Below are 20,555 nucleotides of genomic sequence, written 5' to 3'. Positions count from 1 at the left end.
CCTATTAGAAAAGCAAAAAATTAAATTAAAAAAAAAAGGAAATACAAAGTGTTGGCAAGGATCCAGAACAACTGAAATTTTTAATGCATTGCAGGTACATCAAATTGCAGGTACATACAATGGAATACCACTCAGCAATAAAAGGAACAAACTAATGATACACACAACCATATGGATGAATCTGGAAAGCATTATGCTAAGTGAAATAAGCCAAACACAAAATGTGATTCTATTTATATGACTTTCTGAAAAATGTAAAACTATACGGACAGAAATCAGATAGACAGCTGCCAGGGACGGAATAAGGGAGAGGATTGAATGCAAAGGGTCGTGAGGCAAGGTTTAGAGATGATGGAAATATATTTTGGTGGTGTTACATAACTGAATATGTTTGTCTAGACTCACCTTTTTTGTCAGGTGACAAAATTCACCTTTTTATATATCTAAAAAGTGAATTTTACTTTTTATAAATATCTCAATAAATCTGACTTTAGAAAAAACACACCCCCACACACACAGCAGTGACTTGCAGAAAACCAAGGATAAAGAGAAAATCCTAAAAGCCACCAAAAAGAAAAGACAAAGAATTACCTATTAAAAATAAAAATACTGTAGCAGACACCAGAAGACAACGAGTAATATCATCAAAATACTTTCTAAGGTGAGGTATAAGGAAGAATATGGAGAAATGAGAAAGCAGGTAGGCAGGGAGGGAGGGTAGAGGGGAGGGAGGGAGGAGGAAACTCTGTTAACACAGAATTTTATAACAAACTAATTATTCAAGAATGATGGCAAAAATTTTAAAAGAATTTAGATATACAAAGACTAAGGGCAAATTTTACCAGCCACAGCCTCTACTAACAGAATAAAAAGAGGAATTTCAGCAAGAAATGCAAGTCCAGATGGAAACACAGGATATTGAAAATACCGACATAGAAAAAATATTATGGCAAATAAAATTAATAATTTTAATTGAGTTAAAATTAGTATTGATTTTTATATTGGTACTAAATTGAGTTAATAATTAGAAATACATAAAAATATTAATTTTTTTCTTTTACCAAAGGTAAAACAAACTAAGAGTGGTGTGTATTAAATGAGTACATAAAGTATGTTAGGGTCTGTGTCATACCTGGGAAAAGGATAGAAATTCTGTGTGGTAGGCAGAATTCCGTCTGCCTCTTAGCATACATGCCTTCTTTAATTCTCTCTCCTTGAGTGGAGGTAGCACCAATGAATATGATTGCTTCCATGATTAAGTTACTAATAAGCTGACTTTGAGTTCATCGAAAGGGATTGTGAGGGTAGGCCTGATGTAAACCCTTTAAATCTAAGTCTAGAGGTCAGAGACTCAAAGCAAACAGACACATTTCCACTGGCCTGGAAGAAAAGCAAACATCCATGTTGTAAACTATCTATGGAGCCACAAGGCAAGGAACTACAGGCAGCCTACAAGAGCCAAGAACAGTCCACAGATAACAGTTAGCAAGAAAAATGGGGAACTTCAAGGAACTGAATTCTGTTAACAACCAAATGAGCCTGGAAAAGAACCCTGAGCTCCAAATCAGAACTGCAGCATAGCTGATGCTTTAATTACAGCCTTGAGGCACCCTGAGCTGGGATCCTAACCCATGGAAACTGAGATAATAAATTGTATTCTTTTAGGCTACTCAGTTTGTGGCTTAGAAATATAGCAATAGAAAACAACTCTGTTAGAAAAAGGTCAGGGTCAAGTATATGTATGTTAAAAAAAAAAAATTAAAGGAATCTCCAAGAGAATACTAATAGAAATTTGGGTAAAAGACATAAATAGGAATTTCACAGAAGACAAAATGTGCATGGCCAATAAATATTTGAATACATGCTCAGCCTCATTAATAATCAGTAAAATGCAAATCAAAATAAGATACTATTTAATACTCACAAGACTGGCAAAAATTAAAACTGATAATATCAAATGTTGGCAACTCTTAAACACTGGGGATGGGAAGAGTAGATATAAACTGGTAAATTACAGGGCCAGCCCGTGGCTCACTTGGGAGAGTGTGGTGCTGATAACACCAAGGCCGCGGGTTCGGATCTCTATATAAGGATGGCCGGTTAGCTCACTTGGGAGAGCGTGGTGCTGACAACACCAAGTCAAGGGTTAAAATCCCCTTACCGGTCATCTTTCAAAAAAATAAAATGAAAAAATAAAAATAAATTTTAAAAACTGGTAAATTACTCTAAGAAAGAATTTGACATCATCTAATAAAGTTGAAGATGTCCATATCTTACAAGCCCACAATTTTACTCCTAAGTGAAGATATTTATATATTTTAAACAGCATGCCTGGACAATAATAAACTGGTAAGAACAGCAAACTGTTCATTGAAATTAACAAACTGTGGTATATTGATGTAATAAATATAAACCAGTATTAAATTATAGTGAAATATGTCAAGCTACTACCCTGATTATCTAAAATAGGATTTTTTTAATCTTTTTTTTTTTTTTTTTGCTGGCTGGCTGGTATGAGGATCTGAACCTTTGACCTTGGTGTTATAACACCATGCTCTGACCAACTGAGCTCACTGGCCAGCCCTAAAATAGGATTCTTAATAAAACATGCACTTAAAAAATGATATACTATTAATACATACAGAGAGGCTGATATAATGGAAAGCATACTGGTCTGGAAGCTTTAGTCCTAATTCTGCCACCAACTTAGGTCTGTGATTTATGCAAGCCATCCACACCTCTTAGGTCTCATTTTCCTCATCTAAAAAATGAAGAGTTTATATTAGATGATCTAAAATATTTTCTAGTCCCAATTTCTGATGAGCTGTGAAATGATTCCTATTCAAGGAGAGACTCCTATCTCATTTACGCTTTTGAAATGTTATTTACTTAGATATACATATATATGTACATGTCCCCAACCTATATTACAGAAAATATCTTAAGATAGCTTAGATGTATGACCTTAGACTATCACTACTACCTTATAATCATTTCCAAGTAATGTTTGTTATAGAAGTTTTGTATTTTAATAGTTCAAAATGGACTCTGATATATAATAACACTTTAAAAATGCATAACCATTTTTGCTAAACATGCATTTTAATGACTTACGCAAAATGATTCACATCCTTTCCTTACATGGATCTCCCAGGATTCCATCCATAGGCCTAGTCTCTTCACATTGGCCTATCCCATTCACAACCATAGTTTCAACTATTACAGAAAAGTTGGGTCTCCCAAGTCTGTATTTTAGCCTAGATCTATCTCCTAAAGTCCATATCCATATATTCATCTGCCATTTACATATTCCATCCAATGTCATTATTTCAAATTCAAAATTCAACAGTGAACAAAGAACTCATCTCCCTTTCCTCTGCCAAATCTTCTCCTCTTATTCTATTCACCATCTCAATGTATAAGGACAACACACTCAGGCGCCCAAGCCAGAAATCTGAAGCCAATCTTCTCTTGTCCCCTCCAACTACTCATATCCAATTAGTTACCAAATCCTATTGCACTGAAGCATCACATCTTTCATATCTCACCAGTACTCTTTATTCTCACTGCCATTGCTTAGTTTAAGCCCTGATAATTTCTTAATTTCTTGCTGGATTCCTGTAACAGCTTCTTAAAAATCAATTTTATTTTATTAAATTATAATTTATATATATACAATAAAACAAATAGCTTTTAAGTGTATAGATCGTTGAGTTTTGACAAATGTAAACACCCATGTAACCACTATCCCAACCAAGATAACAAATGCACATCATCGCAGAGAGTTCCCTGGGCACCTCTGTAGTCAATTCCAGCACCGCACCGCCTCCTTACTTCAGGCAAACACTTATCTGATTTCTGTCACCACAGATTCATTTTGCCTTTCCAGAGAATCATATAAACAGAATCATCCAATATGTACTTTTTTGGCGACTGGCTTCTTTTGCTCAGCATAATATCTGTGAGACTCACCGATATTTTTGCGTACATCAGCAATTTGTTCATTTTTATTGTTGAGCAGTATTTAGTATATGAATACACCACATTTACTTATCCACTACAGTTGCTTCTTAACTGCTACCAGACTCATGGACTTTGATTCATTTTTCATATTGCTTCCAGAATCAATTTTCTAAAATGCAAATCTACTTATGTCATTCATCATCTTAAATTCTTTCAATGGTTCTTTACTGCCTACAGAATAAAGGGATGATCTTCTAAACAAGACATTCATGAACCTCCCACGCCATAGTCCCTGACACCCTCTCAAAACCCACATGAACATACAATTACTTGGGCCTCCAATGTCATTTCTCTATTTAAGAGTTTTTACATGTGAATACATTCAAATAGAAGAAAAAAGTGAAAGTTTCAGGCCATTTCTGGAAGTAAATTCGGCTCCAAGGTATTATATGGCCTGGAGGATCTAAATGAGTACAGATTAACCCTATACATATTGGAACTGACACAGTAAGTACTGAAATGTACTTCACAGTTATCAAGTGGTCAGTGTCTAGTATATTACCTTGCCCTTTCGTAATATTATACCTAAATCATCACAGAGACATGTTTTATAATTAAGATATAAAGGCATAATCTTTTATGCATAATCTACAGTCACATTAAAAATGAAATTTTAGGGCTGGCCCCGTGGCTCACTTGGGAGAGTGCGGCTCTGGGAGCACCGAGGCCGCGGGTTTGGATCCTACATAGGGATGGCCGGTGCTCTCACTGGTTGACCATGGTGCAGACAACACCGTGCTAAGGGTTGCAATCACCTTACCAGTCAAAAAAAAAAAAAGAAAAAAAAAGAAATTTTATATCTTGCTTTTGTACTTACTTCAAGAGCGTTTTCCATATTATTAGATTATTTTCATAAATATACTTTAATAGCTAAAAACGTTCCAAAAAAAGACGCATACATCTACTAAGTTTAACACACTTCAACTTTTCACATATAGCTGGGCATTTACATTGCTTCTGAATTTTTGTGTTAACTTTAGGTAATGCTGCAATAAACACTTTCATGCACAAAAGTGTACTTTATATTTTGGATAATGTCTTTGGCATAGAGTCCCAAGATGGAAATTATTGCATTAAGAAAGTCTGAATAATTTATGGTTTAATATATTTATGAAATATTATCGAATAGTACATAAAAATAGTTTTAATACCTTGGCTACCCTTACCCCTGTCTCCAAGCCTTTGTTCCTCAGGGACAATCTCTTTCATTATTTATTTGTTTCACTTCCTATATTTATACTACTCTTTCCCTATTTGTCAAGTATAGATATTATTTACTGATTTCCTGTTACAATAAATGAGAATTTAGTTCAATTACATAACTTCTTACTTCCTCTGTGAAATCAGAGAGGTCAACTGGGCAATGTCAAATAATACAATGTCATCACAAATAATTGTAATGTCAAATAAAATATTTCTTTCTCTCTCAAATTTAGTTAGTATCTCTTTATATTAACATCCTTAGTCTTCGCTAATTTCTAGTAGCTATGGCTTTACTTTTACATTGTTATAGTTAAGAATATTTACAATTTATTTTGAACATAATAAAGCCATCCATGCTAATTGTTTTTGAAACTTAAATATTCAAGAGTGTTTACATTATGATTATATACATAGTGTTAACTGAAGAAAAAGTAATAAGTTTTGATTATGTTTCCTTTCTACCAAGAACCAATATCATGACCCCTAAGCCATTCAAAGGAAAATATTCTACATCAAGGTCAATGGATTCCCTTACAACTTTGATTCCGCTTCCCAATAATAACAACCATAATAGATAAAGAACAGAAATTTATAATTTCCTCAGAACGTGGCAAGTTCTAACTTGTCACTACTATCAAATTCCAATGCAATGCTTATGTCCAAATTTAAGACTATTATTTTTTATTTGAGGCCAAAATTTTTTATTATCTACAAAGGGTGCAAACTAAGTCATAAAGCATTCCCACCTGCCAGAGCATCTCGATAAAGCTGCACAAAGTGATTAAAGATATCCTTTGGCAAACACTTTTCATCCGGTAGACACTGTAGAAGAATGACTATCTCAGACTGACCCACTGCATGCATTCCCTTGGTTGTGAAACACCAGCACTTCCTGTTCACATCTATAGATGGAATAAAAATATAAAAATAAAGACATTTTCTCAATTCTTACTCTTAAAAAAGATGCACAGAAATCTATGTTACAATACAGCAAAGATTAAAATAGATCATACCAAGTCCATATAATTCAACCGTAAACTGTCACTGCTTTGAGCCAACGAACTACTGTAGAAAATAAAACTTGCAAATGCCCCTGACTCTCTTCTAAACACTTAGAAAAATAATAGGAAGGGAAGTAAAAAAAAATAATAATGAAAGAAAAAGCACTCAAAACTTTTAAGTCCGATTATTAAAAGGTGTAATTATTAAAGGAAACATGTTATTAATAATTAAATAAATAAACCAAACTATGTATCCTATCACTTTACCAAAGGAAATAATTACCTATTTAAGGCCAGAGACAACAACAACAATGAAAGCCAATACTGCAGTTTTGGCCTCAGGTTGTAGCCTATTTTTATGTACATTCTAAATTTAATCTATGACCAAAAGATTCTAGCTATTTTAATTGTAGTCTTTTCTGAGAGAAAATTCTAGATAACCAATAATATGCCTTCATTTGGCTTCATGCTGTAAAAAATGTTGGAAAGAATGGCTTTTCTAGACTACTTACATCCATCCATTCCTTTCTTTTAAGGCTATGTAGAATACAAATAGCACAAGCCACATGCAGTCAAAAATAATGGTTAATTCTTGACACTTTCATTATTTGTACTCCAACACAATGGGATTCCCAAGGGAATTGAAAAGGATTCAAGTAAAATTATGAATACCATCATGTAAATCAAAACAAATGTAAATCAAAAAAAGAAAGATTCCTTTCTTTCTCTCTAGGAATCTTTATGTACCTAAACATGGATTAACCAATGAAGATGCACATTTCAGGAATTCTAGGTTAGCTAATTTCTAAGCATAACGTATAAATTGGTATAGTAAATTGAAATTTCAAGCCAAATATTTTAAAATCTGATCCTGGAAGGAAAGGTGGCAAGCATTAGTAAGTGGCCAGACATATAAGAGTGCGATTAGCAAGTATGCCAGAAACCTACATTTCATCACTGTAGAACCTCTAAGGAAGTACTATATAGGTGTTTCTGGTTTCTGAGACCAGCTTAAAACAAGTACACCATTGGAACTGGAGGACTGTTCCCCAGAGGTTCCTTGTTTCCTCCAAAACTGCCTATGAAACTCATCTAGAATAAATGCATTTTCTATTTTCCAATACCACATTGGAAAGGAGAATCACGATTCTAAGTTTCTGTCCTCTTTCTCTTTCTATGCCCGTGAAGTTAGTACCAAAAATTGAAAAGTTTCTTCTGAATCTTAACTTATGAAGTACTGAAGCTTTACTATGTGTTAGTAAACTTTTTCCAAATAAAGCTTTGCACCATGATTATGTTTTCTAGGATTAAAACCTGGAGAGTAAATTGTTTGGCCCTTCTGGATAATTTATCTACCAACAGCTATGCTGGTGGTGAGTTGTGACCTAACATACCAATCTGAAGAATTAATTCAGATCAGTTAAATATTTGTTTGGCGTTCCTCCATTGAGAACTCACCTATCTCACTCCTGTGACAAAATGTAAGAGTTTGGTTCATCCCACAGTTGTCCTCTGGGACATATATTTTATACAAACCAATTTCTCTAGAACTCAGTTTTCAGAAAGATGTGGTTCTCTATAAAAATACTTGTGTGTAATAAATTTGAAAGCTTTATTTACTATCTATGAGCAATAAAGCATCTCATTTTAATTTTTTAAAAGTTCTAACTTACAATTTACAATTTTAACCATTGACAACAAATTTGCATTTAAAACAAATACAAGTGGGTCAGGGCCACCATCCTCCAACTGCTGCATTACTGAAATCTGTGATGGTTTCTCTTCTACGGCATAGTCTGTAAGGGGAGAAAACAATGTAATATATTAGTTAAAGGGACAAAAAAAGAAAGAAATTTGATGGAGGAATAAGTTGATTATTCACAGGAAAAGAGATAAGCACTTGATTTATAGACAGGGTGAACACAGGTCTTAGTTTCTACTTGCTCTCCCACTGTCATGTTAATAGTGCCCCCTTTTACTCTCAAAAGTGACCCAGTCCAGATTAGATGATAATATGGTTATCCTGTGTATAGTGCTCTCCCAAAATGGTTTGTGCCATAGACTAAAGGCAACTCTTTTATGTAATAAAAAGTTTCCAACTATCATAACAAGAATATCACATAACACATATTCTAAGACCAACATTTAAAATAACTCATGATATACAAAAAAGTGATAATACGTTAATTACCTCTGGAAAGAATATCAAGAAGTTGGGGCAGACAGGAGCCCTACGTTTTATTCTATACCTTTTTGTACTGTTTGAGACTTTTGACCATTAAAAAGTTTAACTTTAAAAAATACACCCAGAAAATAAAAATATCATAAGTGACTGGTTGAAAACATTTCCCCTAAGTATAATACAATAGTTTAGTACATATATCACTAAAATCACTAGTAAATCACACATCAGATTCTGAACATGGACAAGTTAATACTTGAGATTCTGATGAATCAGTTGTAATATCGCCTTTTTCATTTCTAATTTTTGTTATTTGAGTCTTCTCTCTTCTTTTTTTTGTTAGCCATGCTAATGGTTTGTCAATTTTATTTATCTTTTCAAAAAACCAACTTTTTGATTCATTGATCTTTTGAATTGTTTTTTGGGTTTCAATTTCATTCAGTTCTGCTCTGATCTTAATGATTTCTTTCCGTCTGCTAACTTTAGGTTTGGATTGTTCTTGTTTTTCTAGTTCTTTAAGGTGAAGTGTTAGGTTGTTCACTTGCCATCTTTCCATTCTTCTGAGGTGAGCATTTAATGCAATAAATTTCCCCTTTTGCAGTATCCCACAGGTTTTGGTATGATGTATCATTGTTTTCATTAGTTTCAATAAATTTTTTGATTTCCTGCTTGATAATACTTGAGATTCTGAATGCAATCTTTCCCATTTAATCTCTGCGAGCACAGTATGGAATATTCGGCCACCTCGTTTTGAATGATAGTGGTCCTCTCAGGTTGAAGTCAAAATCATGTGTAATAATTTTAGAACCGAGAGATATAGGAATTAAATTGAAAACCTAAAAGTTGAATGTTGCTTGGTTGCTCTTATATAAAATGCATCAAGGGATAGCCAGGTAGAACAAAGAAATACCACTTTCCACTGACCAGGAGAAAGTTAAAAATTGATTTTTTGGATGTAATAAAAAATTTCTACCTTATTAATGAAAATATTTATTGGAAAGAGAAATACTAAGTGATTTAATAAAAAGAAAAAAATTTATTAAGTTATCCCACTGGAATAAAAAACTGCAAGATTCTGGTGAAGAGATTGTAATATAATTAAATTAAGCAAATACAGATAATCAGTTGTTTTTTCTTGGTAGAAAAGATTTTGACAATTAGATTTAATGTAAATTTTTATGTAAATGGAACATGCCAATCTGACTTATTTTAACAATAGAGAATGCCAATTTAATTCCTTATTAATCTAAGATGTATTAAAACAACCAAAATTTGAAAACTAAGTAGCAATTTTACTAACAAAAGAATATTGTTAGGGGGTCCTAGTAAAGAAGCAAAGGCATTATGCAATCAAAAGAATGCTTAACTTTATGTCAAAGTTCATTGCTGCACTATCTGGGACACAGCTGGATTTGACACTACAATAAATTCAGCCAACATTTGCTAACAGCCTTCTATGGACCCAACACCATGCAAGGAACAGAAGACACAAATGTATATTAAGACCGAAGGAATTCATGGTGTAAGTAAAACAATCAGACCTTTAAAACATCTAAATTACAATGAGAAAAGTGTTAACGTGGCAACCGTCTGTAAGAATTGTTATTAGAATGGATATAAGGAAGCAAAACACTGCTTTGCAGGCTGCCTCATTAAGGATCAGAGAAGTGTTATGCATTAAGCTGGATTTTGAAAGGCTGAAGAGTTCTTCTGGTAGTCTAGAGGATAAAAGGGTATTCTAAGCAGAGAAAAGGAAGAAAAGGAAAAAATTACATGCCTACTTCGTATAAGACACTTTCCTGTTACGTACTTACAGACGCCTGATTTCATACTCACAATGTTGTTTTTTTTTTTTAAAACAGACTAGGAAACAAATTCAAAGAGGCTGAGTGACTTGTCCTCTGGATCACACAGCTAGAGTGGAATGGTACTGGCATTAAAACTCTGTCCAATTCTAAAGTTGATTCTCTTCCCACTACTCCACAGAAAAACAAAATGCTTATAAGAATGAAAAGTGAATATTCAAAACATAGCAAATAACCTGCAGTATGCATGTAAAGTGCTGGTATAATGACTAGAAATAAAATTGATAATATATGGCTGGAAAGACAGCTTGAGATAAGGTTATAAGGAACAATGTCTGCTAAGATAAGTAATTTATACTTAAGGCATTGGGAATCCATTAAATATTTCTAAGCAAGAGCAATATATGATAGTATTTATGTTTAAAAAGATAACAGGCATCAGTATGGAAAACAAAAAGGAGAGAAAGATTGAAGGCAAGGGGACCAGGTAAAAGCCTAGGACAAAATTCAGGAGAGATTATTCATAAACCATCTCCTAAAGATGAACTGGCTGGATACTGATCTGGATATATCAACAACAAACTTTCACATAAAGTTAAGCATTCTTTTGACTGGATAATAATTTTACTTCTTACCAGGACTCCCTAAAAATATTTTTTGACAGTAAAACTGCTATTTAGTACTCTTCACATTATTAAATGTATCCTTCTGAATATATATTGCATATCATACTTCAAAACAAAAAGCTAAATTAATGACTGCATCAGAGTGGGCCAATACTAGAACCACAAGCAACTCCTAAGAGTATTACGTGCTCTTAAATATTTTTTAAAAACTGCAAATAAACTACATTTATATTGTGATTAATACATCCTTCCAAAAAATGAAAACATTATAAAATAAAAACATAAACATCTACTTCTAAAACAATAATAGTTAACAATTGTTTTCATTGGCATGGGTGTAACTGCTTTTTTTGTTGCATAGGAGAAGGGTGGTAATCACTCAAATTGTCTCCTTCCCTTAATTAGAAGGCAACATTTGGCATATATGGCTATCCCTGTCTAAGTATGTAAGGCCACATACCTCCTTATTTTTTTTTTTTTTTGTCGTTTTTTCGTGACCGGCACTCAGCCAGTGAGTGCACCGGTCAGTCCTATATAGGATCCGAACCCGCGGCGGGAGCGTCGCCGCGCTGCCAGCGCAGCACTCTACCAAGTGAGCCACAGGCTCGGCCCCACATACCTCCTTTTACACCAGTGGAGATGAGAATCGGAGGAAGGCCATCTTCAGGAACAAGGTTCATTGCACTCCCAACAGGACTTCCAACCTGATTTATACTCCCAGAGAATAAAGAAATATCCGTCTAGGAAAAGTAAATCAGAAAAGTGAGCATTACACAGAGTTCAAGACTTTGGTAGAATATAATTAAGAATATAAGTGGAACTTTAAGTGGAACTTTAAGTGGAAATTTGGAATTCACACTTTTGGAGACAGTACAAGAAACTCATTAACCTGTGGTTTCCCAAAGGACTAGGATTATACAATGAAAATGTTTACAAATGTATAGGTTCTCCTTTGGGTATCATCAAATCATGGCAATATGAAGAGGCCTCATAGCCTGGGGTTAAAGCTTCCTTTACCCAGGTATCTTTTGTTATTAAAAAAAATGTATTTTTTAAAAAATGCAGTGGTAACAGAAACAAAATTTCAATCTTATTTTACAGTCTCTGAACCTTTAATGCCTATAGGGTCTACTTAAAGTCTTATTTATATTGCTTTTAAAAATTAACTTTGAGGAGATAGTGATGACGGTTGCACAACAATGTGAATGTACTTAAAATGTTATACATATTTTACAATAAAAAAAGAAAAAAATTAACTTTACTAAAATACAGATATCAAAATAGGTCATCATTTTCCATGTACTAGGAAATGATTTAAAACTCGAAATTCATTTTTCCTTGCATTAATATGCAGATCACAGTAGCTACACTTAATAAAGTATAATGTTACAAAACGTTTTGGGTGGAGTTAAGACAACTTAATTCATGATTATTTAACAGAACATGCTCAAAACATATAAAAATGATGCTCTCCTCTCTACTTTAGCAAGAAAAAGAAGCTTTTAAAAAGTTGAAAGAAAAACATTTAAAAATTGGGTTTTTAAAAAAATTTTTTTCAGTGGTTTTCATCGGGCTTACTGGCCAAATCCCCCCTACACTCGGTGGGATGACTGAGGGGTACTCCCTGCACTGAGCGCCCCAACTCCTTAGACCCATGCAGACAGACACTGCAGTAATCACTGGAGAGGGGCGCTAGGAACAGGAAAAAGGCCATCGCTCAGCCTCGGGCACCTGAGGGACAACCGGAGCGCTCCCTGGCACTGCAAAGGGCCAGAGAAACTATCACAAGAGGACTGCCCAACAAGGCACAATCCACCAGAGATAAGCAAGGGTTGTCTTCCCCATCAGAGGTCCCCAACCTTGCCAACACGGTGAGACAGAGGACAGGGGAGCAAGGTCGGGCCAGATTCCTCACCCCTGCCTTCCACACACCTCCAAGAGGTGGGGAGGAGAGGCGAGGAACCCGCAGGCTGAACAAGAAGAGAGGTCCCACTTCCCATGAAATGTCCGTCTCTTGCTTTGCGTGGTTTAGGCCCAGTCCGGGAGAACTTAATGTCACCCCATCGATCACAGGATAAAAATAGTTTTTTGACACATATAAAAATACTCATAGCAGCTTTCTTCATAACAGCCACAAATTAGAAACAATCTAAATATTCATTAACAAGAAAACATTTAAACTATGGTATATCCATACAATGGAATACTACTCAGGAATAAAAAAATTAATTTCTGATGAATACCACAGAGGTGCACACAACCTAATATTTATGCATAAATCTCATAAATGTTAGGTTGAGCTTAAGAAGCCAGATACGAAACATTACATATGTTTCCATTTATATGAAATTCAAGAAATTCATGAAAATAATGATAGAAAATCTGTAATGATAGAAAATAATGGTTACCTTAAATAATGGTTACCTTGAAGAGGAGAGGAAAGTACTGACATAAAAAATGCATGAGGAAATCTTCTGAAGTAATGGAAATGTTCTGCATTTTCAGCTGGGTGGTGGTTACATACACACATATATACACGTTTGTGTATATATATAGTCATTATATATAAAATATATTGTATATAGTCATTGTATATACAATATAATTTATATATATATATTCACAAGTTGTTTCTTAAATGCTGTTTAGACACTTTGCTATATGTATTTTATACCTGAATAAAGATTAAAACTATTTTTTAAAAATATGCCCATGTCTTCCCATACTTGCATCTATACTATCTATAATTTAGTACTGTTTTTAGTGGGTTTTTGCTAAAACTTTCCAGTGTAGCTAGTATGGCATCATATAAGAGGAGACTTGGAAAATTCTACTGGCAGACAATCATTAACTAATTTGAAGGCCTGGTACATGAAATAAAGCAATCTATTCTAACCTGCTATTTAGTGGTGCATAAATCCTCCTTTGAATATCATAAGAAGTAGTCACTTGGCCTCTACTTAAGTATCTTCTGTGAAAAGAAATTTACTTCATTTATTGAGCACCTACTAGGTGTCAGGCACTCTACTAGACCATAAAAAGGAGAAAAATATATTCTTGTCTGGTGTTTAAGAATTTGCTTTCTCTCTCTTTAACAGGTAAATATTAAATTAGAGTGTTGAACAATGTGAGAGCACAGAAATAAAATAATTACTTGGTTTAGTTTCTCTTCTACTGAGCTGAACTTTGTTTCCCTATAATATTCATTCAGTAGAGTTTCCTCATTCATTCAAAAATATTTATGTTTTAAGAACCTATCATACAAGGCCGAGCCCGTGGCGCACTGGGAGAGTGCAGCGCTGGGAGCCCAGTGACGCTCCCGCCGCGGGTTCGGATCCTATGTAGGACTGGCCGGTGCACTCACTGGCTGAGTGCCGGTCACGAAAAAGACAAAAAAAAAAAAAAAAAAGAACCTATCATACAAACTAAGAGATATAAAAAAAAGTAACAGAAAGAAAAAAAATTATCACCTCATAAGCCCTACAGTTATAAAAATTATCAAGACTACTATGAAACAGAATACTCATGGTCTAAAGTTTCACCCTCATATTACTTATTAATTGCAACAAGGAAAATATATTCTTGCAATGAATAAACACAGCAGATATCATATTAGCCAGTTATCAAACTAACTGACACTTCTTGATGTCATCCACTAATAAATGACCATCACTTATGTATTACTATTGTTAATGCATCACTTAATGTATTACTAATATTTCCAAAAATATTTAATCTGAGAAAAAAGTCAGACAAGTACAAATTGAGGACATTATGCAAAACATGACCCAAATGCTTTAAAAATATTAATAATATGAAAGATTAAAAAAGGTAGGGGAGGGCCGGCCCGTGGCTCACTCGGGAGAGTGTGGTGCTGAGAACACCAAGGCCCCGGGTTCGGATCCCATATACGGATGGCCGGTTCGCTCACTGGCTGAGCGTGGTGCTCACAACACCAAGTCAAGGGTTAAGATCCCCTTACCGGTCATCTCTTTAAAAAAAAAAAAAAAAAAAAAAAAAAAGGTAGGGGAAATGTTCAAGATCAAAGGAAACCAAAGAAACAAAACTAAATGCAACTGTAATCCTTGATGAGATCCTGATTTTTAAAAATAAATAAATTTTATTTAATTAAAATATTTATATATCTGTGCACACACAAGGATGCATAAATGAAAGCTAAAAAGAACACTATTGGAACAATTGAGAAAATTTGAATATGGATTATATATTTGATAATAGAATTATATGTTAAATTTCCTCCTCGTGTAATAACTGTATTGTTATTACATAAGAAAATGCCTTGCTTAGGAGACACAAGCTAAAGTACCAAGCAGTAAACTGCAACTAATCCTCAAATGGTTCATAAAAAAAAAAAAAAAAAAAAAGCATTTGTGTGTATGTGTGGAGTGGTAACGTAAATGTGGCAAAATGATAACAGCTGGTGAATATAGGTAAAGAATACTAGTCCTGTAACTTCTGTAGGTTGAAACTTTTTCCAAATAAACAGTTGGGGGGAAAAAAGAAGAAACTTTCATGACAAAGTCATTGTGGAGATACAAAGAAGGATGAGACATAGTTCTGGTTCTTGCCCTCTGCAGCCATAGAAAAATACCAATAAATACTTCAAAACACCTGAAGACAGAGGCGGCATGATTTAATGCCTTTTCAACGAATAGGAAACTCAGCTCTTTATGTCAACAAATCTAATCTTAACAATATGCAATTTCTTTTTTCTTTAATTCATCAATATACAATATAGTTGATTTTCATGTCCCTTTACCAATTCCTCTTTCCTCCCTCCCTCCCCCCTCCCCCCTTCAACATCATATCTATTCAGTTGTCTTAAGGAGTTCAAGGAATTGTTGTGATTGTTGTGTCTTCTTCCCCACCCTTGCCCCATTTGTTTGTATATTTACTTATTTATTTTTAGCTCCCACAAATAAGTGGGAACATGTGGTATTTCTCTTTCTGTGCCTGGCTTATTTCACTTAATATAATTTTCTCTAAGTCCATCCATGTTGCTGCAAATGGCAGTATTTCATTTTTTTTATAGCATAGTAGTATTCCATTGTGTAGATATACCACATTTTCCTTATCCACTCATCTGATGATGGACATTTGGGCTGGTTCCAACTCATGGCTATTGTAAATAGTGATGCAATAAACACGGGAGTACATGTATCCCTTTGGCATGATGATTTCCATTCCTCTGGGTATATTCCCAGCAGTGGAATAGCTAGATCATATGGTAGATCTATCTGTAATTGTTTGAGGAACCTCCATACAATTTTCCATAAAGGCTGCACCGTTTTGCACTCCCACCAACAAAACAACATGCAATTTCAATTACAACCAAATCCACAAATTATGTGGGAGGTAAATATTTGAAAAAATATTATTTAACATAAATATAAATAACCAGTAACTAACAATTCTATGAAAACTTCAGGAGTAAAAAAATTATCTAGTCCTAATGTAAAATGTGAACTTTGAGTGATTATGATGTGTCAATATGGGTTCATCAACTACAATAACTATACCACTCTGGTGGGGAATATTGATGAAGCGATATATGTGTGAGGGAAGGCAGTATATGAAGAATCTGTTCTCTCCTCTCAATTTTGCTGTGAACCTAAAACTTCTCCAAAAAAATAAAGTCTTAAAACAAAACTTTATCCAAATTTTTATCCTCTTATTTTTAAAAAAGATGAACATGTATACTTAATTGGAATTAACAGCCTTATAACTTTGGCCATGAAATTCAAGGCACACACATACTAATGTGGAGGGTATTGACATTAATGAGATAGAAATAAAACATGTATTTCACAGGACCAAAGCCTATAGCTTAGAAGTCCAAAGCCTGTAGTTTAGAGGATCAAAGTCCGTAGTTTAGCCTGTAGTGTAGAAGGCCAAAGCCTGTAGTTTAGAAGGACCAAGGTCCTTAGTTTAGGCCAAAGCCTGTAGCTCAGAAGGACAAAGCCTATAATTTAGAGGACCAAAGTCCTGTAGTTTAGGAGGCCAGAGCTTCTAACTTAGGTGGCCAAAGCACAACCCTTTAGGAAAACACGTAGAACCGCTAAGATTAAGAAAGACCAGAAAACTTTAACAGGACTAAAGCCTTTGATGCAGATAAAAGAACTGAAGCACAGCAAAAAGTGATTGCTCTGGGGGCAGTTGCCCCTGGTGCAGCTAAACCTAGATGTTGGGAAAGTATGCAAGCTAAAATCTTCCACGTTAGTGCCTGGGGGACATTCCACATCTTGCCCTTAGCTATTTCTTTGAGTTTCTTGGGGAGTTAAGCACTTTGGTGATTATTTCACTGTTTCTTTTTGTATATCACATAGCTTGGTTTAAGGACTCCTTTTAATGGTAAATTACTTGAACTATTTTAAGTTATGTCTGCTTTAATGAAGATTGTCACACTATTTTAAGTTACGTCTGCTTTAATGAAGATTGGATATTTGTTTATGTTTTCATTATGATTGATTAACCACCTGTTTTTCTTCTGTAACTTTCATGTCTTTAAAATAAAAACTGAAGCAAAAACTGACTGGGGTCTGTGCCTGGGCTCTCCTCTCTTGAAGAAGTTTTCCCTTGGTGCAGTCCCTTCGGGGTTCTCATTGCTCTGAATACATGGGCTCTGAGTAATCTTTTGTGTCTTTATCACTCTGCAAGCGGTGACATACTAAATCATGTGTTCCACACAAAAGTCGCTCTACTTAGAAAAAGGCAAGATAGAGACAGCACAACACTGAGTACTGGTACTCACTTTTAGTTGCTATTTTGTTTTCTTACCTCTGCTGGTAGAGGACTGGTAGTTACAGGTTTGACTGGGTCATGTGACACAGCCAGGGTTCCTGCAGAGGAAGTTCCATTCATTGTTAATTTGGCTGCATCAGCAACTTCTCCATTGGGCAAGATTCCATCAGCAAACCAAACTCGCCTCTGCTCTCTGGGCTGAGCCACTTGAGGGGCCAGAAAAATAAAACAGGCATCAATGTGACACTGGTAGGGTTTCTAACATCAAAGAAGAGAAGGTCACCAATTCCAGATGTACAAAGAAATTGCTGGCTGGCCAGTTAGCTCAGTTGGTTAGAGCACAGTGTTATAACACCAAGGTCAAGGGTTTGGATCCCCTTACCAGCCAGCCGCCAAAAAAGAAGAGAGAGAGATTGCTATTTAGCATCTTACTATTAGAAACATAAGAACTGTAACTCTGTGTAAGAGTGGCTATAAATTAATAAGAATACACACTTAAATATATTCTTTACTTCTATAATATATGTAAAGACTTAGAACACTTTGCTTTGAAGTATTAAGAGTTCTTAAACATATCTATGATTATGTTATATACTCTCACCCACATCACTGATAGAAATTAAGGAAAGTAAGTGTTTTAAGTGTCTAGGAAATAAACTAATAACAGGAGAAAAAAAAATCTAGCAGTAGACACCACATCTCTTAAAAGTATAAGGTTTCCAGAGAAATTAAATATCTGGAAAAGTGATATGATACTTTTAAAGGGCAAAAGATGCCCTGAAGAATGTCAAAGAATAATTAATTAATAAAGGAAGAGTTGGCACAGATATGTAAGAATTCAGTGCCACTGACCAGATCTTTGGCTAAAGTGTAACTGAAGAAGAAAAAGACTGATCTGGCAGTGCAAAACTAGTTTGCATTTTAGTAAAAGGACAGGGAAAAAGCTGGAAAATTGAGTCTGATGAAATGATCTCTTTAAGTCCAGTTTTGGAAATTCATCAATCAAAACAAAGAGTGACTAGGGAAGAACATCAAAAACAACGAATGAAGTAAAGAGAATAAAGATTTTAAGAAAGCAAGCCTGAACTTCATAAAAATATAAGGAGTAGGGCTAAGGGATGATCTGAAAAGAGGGAAAAATGGGGAAGAGTATGATAATGTCAATAGAAGTCCTTGATCTTCAAAAAGGGAGGCAGGCTATTTAAATGGCAAGGGGGAGGGAATATTACTAGATGAAAAGATATAAAATGAATGAAAGAAGATTGATTTTAATTATCAAGGGAAACTTCTTGACAAGACTGTTTTAAGGAAATATATAATTGTTACTTTTACTATTCATAGTCCCCTGAACTTACACAATGCCTTTCATCTGAGAATATCATAATCACAAAGATATAAAAAAAAAATCAAAATAAGTTGAGCCTATCATTTTCTGCCTATCATATGATACAATCATAATTATATTTCTGGATTTATAGATCTATATACCTAACACAATATTTTCATATGGATAGATTAAAAATGAAAAGAGAAAATGGCAACGTGTATTCTAAAAGCAATATCAGAATGGACTGGTCAGAAAGAAGAACTTTCATTTTCATCACTTACTAAACTCCTATAAAGAACATTAAGGTAGGCATGAGGCTAGGATTTTACAGGTTGACTTCAAATTCTGCACATCTTTTCAAGTACAGGCAGTGTAATTACTCCATTCTTAAATTGGAGAGGAAATTGGCATATTTTCAGAGGTGCTTCCAAAATATCAGGCAACACAATATTATTATTTACTTGCCCAGAAATAGTCTCAACACATTTCTCACCTTGTTCTTCCACTTTAATAACCACCTAAAGGGACTTACTTATCTGCAGTGTTTTAAAGACTTGTGCTGTAAAGTCACTCAGCACATTTTCAGAGGAACTTGGTGAGGAAAAAGAGAGAGAATAGCACATGATCCCCTACCTTCTGCTCCAGGGTGCTTTAAAACTCCCACAGGTACCATCACAGTGGGAGGTGGAGAGCTCAGGGCTCCTGAGGCCTGAGCTTGCTGCAAGGGAGGGATAGTAGAACAGTATTCAGCAGGATTGTTAGGGTTAGGGCTCTGGCTTGAGGCACTCATCATGTTCTCCCAGGCTTGAGCTAAAGCAAATACAGACACAATCAATGTGAATGGATTGCAAAATATGGACATCAAGACCTCCACAATATTGGATAAATAATGCAGCTCCTCCTCACTAACACTAATTGTATGTCTCTCTTCCAGCTAGTGAAGGTATTAAGGAAATAGGTGATTTTTATTCAATAAAGGAAGCCATTTAGCTAAGTAAACTATCTGGTCGAACCAAAAAGAATTACATGATACTTCTGATACAGACTGATTGCAGATCGGTCTGAGTTAAAAGACTAGGTCCCTGGCTTCTTTAATGGAGACCAAATTTTCTCTTAAGAGGGAGCAAAACAACGTCGAACTTTAAGGATTTACAACTAGGAGAGCATTTAGGTACTTTTTGGCTTATTTTAATATTTAAAGTGTTCTATCAAAAATCAAAATCAGGGACTAAAATAGCATAAGTCACTGCATGATTTTTAGTTTCATTTCTAGACTTTTAGGCTCTTCTTAGTTGAGATAAAATCTCATTTGAAAAATTCTGAAGCTTAAAGCTCCAAACACATCTCAACATTTTTGTGACTTCTGCTTTTATGCAATCATCACCCTATATGAAAATATCCAGCAATAACAACCATTTCACATCTCTGGAGTGTCTCAAAAGCACAGGACCCATTTGAACATGAAAATGTGCCAATATCATATAAGTGTGATCAACCAATATGAATGATCACTAATACACTTAAGATTCTGTACACTCTTTAATTTTACTAACTAAATACTGACATATCAACTATTGTCTTTAAAGTAAATAGGATGAAAGATGCTATAGAAATAAAAGATATCAA

At 34.6% G+C, this 20,555-nt stretch overlaps 1 protein-coding gene across 3 annotated transcripts in view; it reads right to left on the bottom strand.

Moving 5' to 3' along the window:
• Positions 1-20,555, bottom strand: part of ZFYVE9 (zinc finger FYVE-type containing 9) — a 182,297-nt gene that overhangs the window by 69,186 nt on the left and 92,556 nt on the right. For all 3 annotated transcript variants that reach the window (XM_063106443.1, XM_063106445.1, XM_063106444.1), the window contains 5 exons: positions 19,563-19,739; positions 17,639-17,808; positions 11,460-11,580; positions 7,901-8,023; positions 5,973-6,128 (listed from right to left, as the gene is read on the bottom strand). In XM_063106443.1, the coding sequence (XP_062962513.1) occupies positions 5,973-6,128; positions 7,901-8,023; positions 11,460-11,580; positions 17,639-17,808; positions 19,563-19,739 (747 nt within the window). The remainder of the gene's footprint in view (positions 1-5,972; positions 6,129-7,900; positions 8,024-11,459; positions 11,581-17,638; positions 17,809-19,562; positions 19,740-20,555) is intronic.

The sequence above is a fragment of the Cynocephalus volans genome, chromosome 8, assembly GCF_027409185.1.
Source record: "Cynocephalus volans isolate mCynVol1 chromosome 8, mCynVol1.pri, whole genome shotgun sequence".
Lineage (NCBI taxonomy): Eukaryota > Metazoa > Chordata > Mammalia > Dermoptera > Cynocephalidae > Cynocephalus > Cynocephalus volans.
Note: the sequence above shows the minus strand (reverse complement) of the source record. Positions and strands in the feature narration are given on the sequence as shown.